General features: G+C 46.2%; 1 protein-coding gene across 1 annotated transcript in view; it reads right to left on the bottom strand.

The window, feature by feature from the left end:
- The window catches only part of SHISAL2A (shisa like 2A), a 31,366-nt gene extending 23,716 nt beyond the window's left edge, over nt 1–7,650 (bottom strand). Inside the window, exon 1 of the mRNA XM_061411952.1 lies at nt 7,179–7,650. Within this exon, the coding sequence (XP_061267936.1) occupies nt 7,179–7,360 (182 nt within the window). The 5' untranslated portion in view covers nt 7,361–7,650. The remainder of the gene's footprint in view (nt 1–7,178) is intronic.
- Between the last annotated feature and the right edge of the window lie 1,250 nt (nt 7,651–8,900).

An 8,900-nucleotide genomic window follows, 5' to 3' on the forward strand; every position in this document is an offset into this window, starting at 1 on the left:
AAATAGACGGGGAAACAGTGGAAACAGCGTCAGACTTTATTTTTCTGGGCTCCAAAATCACTGCAGATGGTGATTGCAGCCATGAAATTAAAAGACGCTTACTCCTTGGAAGGAAAGTTATGACCAACCTAGATAGCATATTCAAAAGCAGAGACATTACTTTGCCAACAAAGGTCCGTCTAGTCAAGGCTATGGTTTTTCCTGTGGTCATGTATGGATGTGAGAGTTGGACTGTGAAGAAGGCAGAGCGCTGAAGAATTGATGCTTTTGAACTGTGGTGTTGGAGAAGACTCTTGAGAGTCCCTTGGACTGCAAGGAGATCCAACCTGTCCATTCTAAAGGAGATCAGCCCTGGGATTTCTTTGGAAGAAATGATGCTAAAGCTGAAACTCCAGTACTTTGGCCACCTCATGCGAAGAGTTGACTCATTGGAAAAGACTCTGATGCTGGGAGGGATTGGGGGCAGGAGGAGAAGGGGACGACAGAGGATGAGATGGCTGGATGGCATCACTGACTCGATGGACAATAGTCTGAGTGAACTCCGGGAGTTGGTCATGGACAGGGAGGCCTGGCGTGCTGCGATTCATGGGGTCGCAAAGAGTCGGACATGACTGAACGTCTTATCTGATCTGAGTGCAATTGTGCAGTAGTTTGAGCATTCTTTGGCATTGCCTTTCTTTGGGATTGGAATGAAAACTGACCTTTTCCAGTCCTGTGGCCACTGCTGAGTTTTCCAAATGTGCTGACATATTGAGTGCAGTACTTTCACAGCATCATCTTTCAGGATTTGAAATAGCTCAACTGGAATTCCATCACCTTCACTAGCTTTATTCATAGTGATGCTTCCTAAGGCCCACTTGATTTCATATTCCAGGATGTCTGGCTCTAGCTGAGTGACCACACCACTGTGATTATCTGGGTCGTGCAGGTCTTTTTTGTACAATTCTGTGTATTCTTACCACCTCTTCTTAGTATCTTCTGCTTCTGTTAGGTCCATACCATTTCTGTCCTTTATTGAGCCCATCTTTGCATGAAATGTTCCCTTGGTATCTTTAATTTTCTTGAAGAGATCTCTAGTCTTTCCCATTCTATTGTTTTCCTCTATTTATTTGCATTGATCACTGAGGAAGGTTTCTTATCTCTCCTTGCTATTCTTTGGAACTCTGCATTCAAATAGGTATATCTTTCCTTTTCTCCTTTGCTTTTTGCTTCTCTTCTTTTCACAGCTATTTGTAAGGCCTCCTGAGACAGCTATTTTGCTTTTTTTGTATTTCTTTTTCTTGGGGATGGTTTTGATCCCTGTCTCCTGTACAATGTCACGAACCTCTGTCCATAGTTCATCAGGCACTCTATCAGATCTAGTACCTTAAATCTATTTCTCACTTCCACTGTATAATCATAAGGGTTTTGATTTATGTCATACTTGAATGGTCTAGTGGTTTCCCCCACTTTCTTTGATTTAAGCATGAATTTGGCAATAAGTAGTTCATGATCTGAGCAGGTTATGAGAATCATTTAGCCTTAGACATTTGTGGAGCAGGTCAAGTCAGGGCTTGGGACCAGACAGGCCTGAGTTTTCATCCTAGTTCTGACACTTCTTCTCACTAAGGTAATCTAAGATAGTAACTTAACCTCTTACAAGTTTCCTCATCTGTAAAATGGAGAGATGTGGAAGAGCTGTGATTGTGTAAATGCAACTAGCCCTAAAATGGTGTGAAGTAATGTTCTTTTACCACCAGACACATCCACAACTGAGCATTGTTACCACTTTGGCCCAGCTCTCTTTCTGGAGCTATTTCTCCACTCTTCCCCAGTAGTATATTGGACACCTACTGACCTAGGGGGCTCATCTTCTGGTGTCATATCTTTTTGTCTTTTCATACTGTTCATGGGGTTCTCCAGGAAAGAATGCTGGGGTGGTTTGCCATACTTTCCTTCAGTGGACCACATTTTGTCAGAACTGTCCATCCTGACCTGTCCGTTTTATGGATGTCGATGTAGTTATGTCTGGTGGTGAAAGTAAAGTCCTGTGTTGTAAAGAACAATACTGCAAAGGAACCTGGAATGTTAGGTCCATGAATCAAAGTCAATTTGATGTGGTCAAACAGGAGATGGCAAGAGTGAATATTGACATTTTAGTAATCAGTGGACTAAAATGGGTGGAAATGGACGAATTCAATTCAGATGACCATTATATCTACTACTGTGGGCAAGAATCTCTTAGAGGAAATGGAGTGTCTCTCATAGTCAACAAAAGAGTCTTAAATGAAGTACTTGGGTGCAATCTCAGAAATGACAGAATGACCTCGGTTTGTTTTCAAGGCAAACCATTCGACACCATAGTAATCCAAGTTTATGCTCCAACCAGAGAAGGCAATGGCACCCCACTCCAGTACTCTTGCCTGGAAAAATCCCATGGACGGAGGAGCCTGGTAGGCTGCAGTCCATGAGGTCACTCAGAGTCGGACACAACTGAGCTGAGCAATTTCACTTTCATGCACTGGAGAAGGAAATGGCACCTTCTCTGGCTCCAACCAGAGAAGGCAATGGCATCCCACTCCAGTGTTCTTGCCTGGAGAATCCCAGGGACAGAGGAGCCTTGTAGGAGGCCGTCTATGGGGTCACACAGAGTCGGACACAACTGAAGTGACTTAGCAGCAGCATGCTCCAACCACTGATGCTGAAGAAGCTGAACAGTTCTATGAAGACCTACAAGACCTCTGGAACTAACACACAAAAAAATGTCCTTTTCATCATAGGGATTGGAATGCAAAAGTAGCAAGCCAGTAAATACCTGGAGTAACAGGCAAGTTTGGCCTTGGAGAACAAAAATTAAGCAGGGTAAAGGCTAACAGAATATTGTCACGAGAACACACTGGTCATAGCAAACACCCTCTTCCAACAACACAAGAGACAACTCTGCATATGGACATCACCAGATAGTCAATACTGAAATCAGATCGATTATATTCTTTGTAGTCAAAGATGGAGAAGCTCTATACAGTCAGCAAAAACAAGACCTGGAGCTTACCGTGACTCAGATCATCAGATTCTTACGGCAAATTTCAGACTTAAATTGAAGAAAATAAGGAAAACTACTAGGTCATTCAGGTATGACCTAAATCAAATCCCTTATAATTATACAGTAGAGGAAATGAATAGATTCAAGGCATTAGATCTGGTAGACAGAGTACCTGAGAACCTATGGATGGAGGTTCATAACACTGTACAGGAGTTGGTGACCAAAACCATCCCCAAGAAAAAGAAATGCAAGAAGGCAAAGTGGTTGTCTGAGAAAGCCTTACAATAGCTGAGAAAAGAAGAGAAGCAAAAGGCAAAGGAGAAAGGGAAAGATATACCCAACTAAATACAGAGTTCCAGAGAACTGCAAGGAACGATAAGAAAGCCTTCTTATGTGAATAATGAAAAGAAAGGAAAACAATAGAATGGGAAAGACTAGCGATTTCTTCAAGAAGACTGGAGAAAGGGAATATTTCATGCAAAGATGGGCTCAATAGAGCACAGAAATGGCAAGGACTTAACAGAAGCAGAAGAGATTAAGAAGCAGTGGCAAGAATACACAGAAGAACTATATAGAAAAGGTCTTAATGACCAGGATAACCACAATGGTGTGATCACTCACCTAGAGCCAGACATCTTGAAGTGTGAAGTCAAGTGGGCCTTAGGAAGCATCACTACGAACAAAGCTAGTGGAGGTGATGGAATTCATGAGATATTTCAAATCCTAAAAGATGATGTTGTGAAAGTGCTGCACTCAATATGTCAGAAAATTTGAAAAACTCAGCAGTGGCCACAGGACTGGAAAAGCTCAATTTTCATTCCAATCTCAAAGAAGGGCAATACCAAAAAATGTTCAAACTACCATGTAATTGTACTCATTTCACTTGCTAGCAAGGTAGTGCTCAAAATCTTTCAAGCTAGGCTTTAGCAGTACTTGAACCTAGAACTTCCAGATGTAAAAGCTGGATTTAGAAAAGGCAGAGAAACCAGAGATCAAATTGCCAACATCCACTGGGTCATAGAGAAAGCAAGAGAATTCCAGAAAAACATCTGCTTCATTGACTACACTGAAGCCTTTGACTATGTGGATCACAACAAACTGTGGAAAATTCTTCAACAGATGGGAATAACAGACCACTGTCTCTTGAGAAACCTGTATGTGGGTCAAGAAGCAACAGTTAGAACAGGACATGGAACAACAGACTGCTTCAAAATTGGGAAAGGAGTACCTCAAGGCTGTATATCGTCACCCTGCTTATTTAATTTATATGCAGAATACATCATGCAAAATGCCAGGCTGGATGAATCACAACCTGGAATCAAGATTGCTGGAAGAAATATCAATAACTTGAGATATGACATCACCCTAATGACAGAAAGTGAAGAGAAGCTAAAGAGCCTCCTGATGAGGGTGAAAGAGGGGAGTGAAAAACCTGGCTTAAAACTCAACATTCAAAAATCTAAGATCATGGCATCTGGTCCCTTCACTTTATGGCAACCAGTTGGGGAAAAAGTGCAAACAGTGACAGATTTTATTTTCTTAGGCTCCAAAATCACTGCTGATGGTGACTGCAGGCATGAAATTAAAAGACGCTTGTTCTTTGGAAGGAAAGCTATGACAAACCTAGAAAGCATACTAAAAAGCAGAGACATATCTTTGCCAACAAAGGTCCATCTAGTCAAAGCTATGGTTTTTCCAGTAGTCATGTATGGATGTGAGAGTTGGACTATAAAGAAAGCTGAGTGCCAAAGAATTGATGCTTTTGAACTGTGGTGTTGGAGAAGACTCTTGAGAGTCCCTTGGACTGCAAAGAGATTCAACCAGTCCATCCTAAAGGGAATCAGTCCTTAATATTCATTGGAAGGACTGATGCTGAAGCTGAGACTCCAATACTTTGGCCACTGGATGCGAAGAACTGACTCATTGGAAAAGACCCTGATGCTGGGAAAGATTGAAGGCGGGGGGAGAAGGGGATGACAGAGGATGAGATGGTTGGATGGCATCACCGACTCAATGGACATGAGTTTGAATAAACTCTGGGAGTTGGTGATAGACAGGGAGACCTGGCATGCTGCAGTCCATGGGGTCGCAAAGAGTCAGACACGACTGAGCAACTGAACTGAACTGAACTGAACTGATGGTTTTTCCAGTAGTCACGTATGGATGTGAGAATTGGACTATAAAGAAGGCTGAGTGCCAAAGAATTGATGCTTTTGAACTGTGATGTTGGAGAAGACTCTTGAGAGTTCCTTGGACTGCAAGGAGATCCAACCTGTCAATCCTAGAGGAAATCAGCCCTGAACATTCATTGGAAGGGCTGATGCTGAACTGAAACTCCATTACTTTGGCCACCTGATGTGAAGAGCCAGCTCACTGGAAAAGACACTGATGCTGGGAAAGGCTGAGGGCAGGAGGAGAAGGGGGTGACAGAGGATGAAATGGTTAGATGGCATCCTCAACTCAGTGGACCTGAGGGAGATAGTGAAGGACACACTCAGGGAGATAGTGAAGGACAGGGAAGCCTGGTGTGTTGTAGTCCATGAGGTCGCAAACAGTTGGACACAACTTCGCAACTGAACTGTGCCTAGCATAGCACCTGGCACAAAGAAAAAGCTATAATCAACGAATGAAAATATGGATAAACAGAGAATATATGAATATAATTCTGCAAGCGACAGCAGCCAAATGTGCAGGATTTGAAAACCTGGCCATCTGAAAATCCTTTGAAGTTACAAACCGAGCGGTCTATAAAAAGCAATGATATCTGTAATTGTTAGTGGCATATGCCAAGCTGATTTTACCTTGATCTTGATCTCATTTGGCCCTTGCCCTAGTCAGCAGCATCATCCCCATCTGATAAGTGAAAAGACAGTGGCTCAGAGAGGGTTTAAGGCAGGCTGTCCTTTCACATCCAGAAGGCGTGCAGCCTCCAGTCACATACCTCCAAGGGACAGGAAGATCAATGTCTACAGAGATGGCCCACCCCATTTTTGCTGATGCCTGTTTTCTAGAGCACTCAGGATCAAGTCCTGTTTTCTGGGTGAGGCCTTTGGAGACCCAGAGAGACTGAGATCTATTGATCCATTGCCCTCTCAGCTCCACACTTAGGTTCCAGGAATGTCAGCACTGGTCTTATCATCTCCTTCTCTGAACAAGTGAGGAGACTGGGGTCCTGTGGGTGGGGGTTCACCGCAAATACACTGATCTGGCTTCTGCTGTGGCATTATGTCATTGTTTAATGATGAACTTGAAGGCAACTCTGAATCTCTGGTCATCTGCCTTCACTCAGAACTCACCACAGGACCTGACATGCTAAGTTCACAGGCAAGGGTGGCTGAAAGAATGACTAAATATGAGCGGGAACAAAAGGACTGAGGTTAGGCTGAGTCTTGGATTGAGTTGGAGAATAGCATCTAATGAAGTATTAAGGCTTGTGAGTGAGGTCTAGATAATGTTTGGAGTCAGGGTGGGGAAGGAGAGCTGAGGTGAGGTTGCAGGGAGGATGAAGGAGGAGATCAGGGCTGCTGGTAGAGTAAGAGCTTGGATCAGTACTGGGGAGTGGGTAAGGTCAGGAATGAGGCTGGTGATGATATCAGGAAGGGGACCTTGCTGGGCACACAGATAAAGGAGGAGTTATCCTGTGAACGCTGCAGGATGGGAGTTTGCTGTTAGGGTGGGGGTTGTTGTGTAATTTGGGTTGAGGGTGGTGGATGAGGACATCTGGAGTGGGGATGAAATGAAGCTTTTCCAGGGTGGAGTTGGGGTAAGGTTCAAGGATGGATCTGAATAACGGTTGGGTTAAAATGGCGGGGGGTGATGGAGAAGGCAATGGCACCCCACTCCAGTACTCTTGCCTGGAGAATCCCAGGGACGGGGGAGCCTGGTGGGCTGCCATCTATGGGGTCGCACAGAGTCGGACACACTGAAGTGACTTAGCAGTAACAGTAAAATGGGGGAATGGAGCGGAGAAGCGGCTGCAGGGGGGATCTGGGTTGGTGAGAGCCTGAGGGGGTAAAGGTGGGGTGGGGGTCGGTGCTGACTTTGGGGTGGGCACTGGATGAGGATTGAGGGTTTAGCACGCGGTTGGGCCGAAGATGGAGCAAGGGGGCTAGGACGGGAGCGGGGTTCTAGGTGGGGTGAGGGCCAGGGCCGGTACCTGAGCCACCACATGTAGCTGTGCTCGTAGGGGAAGAAGCTGTGCGGGTCGTCGCAGCAGTACTTGTGGTCGCGGAAGCCGCAGCAGAAGACGGCGGCCGCCTCGCCCCCCGGCCGCGGGCAGCTGAAGCCACGCACCACCTCCTGCTCGGCGCTCACGTAGCTTGTGCAGGCGCCGCTCATCGCGGCCTGCGCGCGGCCCGCCGCCACCCCGGGTCCCCAGACGGACTGACGGACAGAGACAGCAATGAGCCCGAGAAAGAGACACACAGAGAGGCAGAGATAAGCAGAGAGACAGAAACTGACACAGAGACGGAGAGGCACACAGATGGGCGCAGACGGAGCGGTGAGAGACCTAGAGCCCCCGAGATTCTAGAGAGGATCGAGAGGCAATCGGGTACGCGGACAAGTCTTGCCAAGAGAGGGGACGGAGGAGGGAGAGGGAGGAAGGAAGGAGGAGGGCCGAGGAGAGGTGGGAGTGGAGAGGGGCGGGAAGGCGGGCGGGGGATCGCGCCTGAGCACCGGGCGGGGGGCGACTCGCGGAGCCGGGAGGAGGGAGCAGCCTCTCGTCTCTGCGCGCGGCTCCCACCAGCCCCACTCCGTTCCTGGTGGACGCACTCGGGCGCTGGGTGCTCAGAGAGACAGCCCATGTGCAGGGTGGCAAAGCGGGAATCGAAGTCACCGGCTTGGATTCCACACCTGTGCTGAGCACCATCCATTGTGCTAGGTACGCACTGTGAGTGTCACTGGGAATCCCCGGGCAGTGCCAGGCTACTGTAGGACACGGACGAGGGACCTGACATCGACCCCACAGTAGGGTCAGTACAGGTATGATTAATGCACGATCTCACTTAACCTTCACAACAACTCAGAGAACCAGGGATTTTCAAACTTATTTTATAAATGAGAGCTAAGGGTCAGATGAGAGTCATTTTCCTGAGCTCTTAAACCCATGGGATTTTAACCTGGGTCTTTCTTGTTCCCAAGCCCTTGATCTTTCTGGGGTTCCCACAGCGCCTCTTTTTCAGTGACTTTTACATGTTGTCATCCTTTGGCTTCCTTGCCTGCAACTTCCTTTCCCTGAGCAGCTAGCTCATGCACTGACGTGTTCACACTCCCCTGATCAAACACTCTCTCTCCCACACTGGCCTAGGATAAGGGGGCTAGTGGATGTTCAGATGGTAACTCCACCTACCCAAGAGCAAAGCCAATAGGCCTGACCATTCTCACATAACTTTCCCAGATCACAAGGTTAGTGTTCTTATTAGGATCAGAAGAAGCTCCTTCCTACAGTCTGAAGGAGCTGTAGGAAGCCTTTGCAGATTATCTGTCTGTCCGGTCAGGGTTCACTGGGGAGACCCAGGCTCTAAGTTAAGGTGCACATTTTGGCCCAGTTACACTGAACCAGGACTAGGGACTGTTGGACTTGAGTTGTCAATAATTCCTATTCAGTCAATCACAGAGTGCTTAGGCTGAAAAGGACCTGTGAATCATGTAATCAGTGGATGAGTTACAGCTAGCATTAAGAAAAAAAAAATTAATGGAATAGAAAAAGTATAGTGCAAATAGTAAAGCTAAGTAGTCTTTCATAAAATGTTTCAGTTACATATGTCTGTATGTATTGTGGTCCAGATCACAATGTAAAAAGGATTTCTCATTTTGAGTCAGGTCAAAAAGGTTTGAAAGCCACTGAATCTGACACCTTCCATTGTTCTGATGAGCA

This window comes from Bos javanicus, chromosome 3, assembly GCF_032452875.1.
Source record: "Bos javanicus breed banteng chromosome 3, ARS-OSU_banteng_1.0, whole genome shotgun sequence".
Taxonomy (NCBI): Eukaryota; Metazoa; Chordata; class Mammalia; order Artiodactyla; family Bovidae; genus Bos; species Bos javanicus.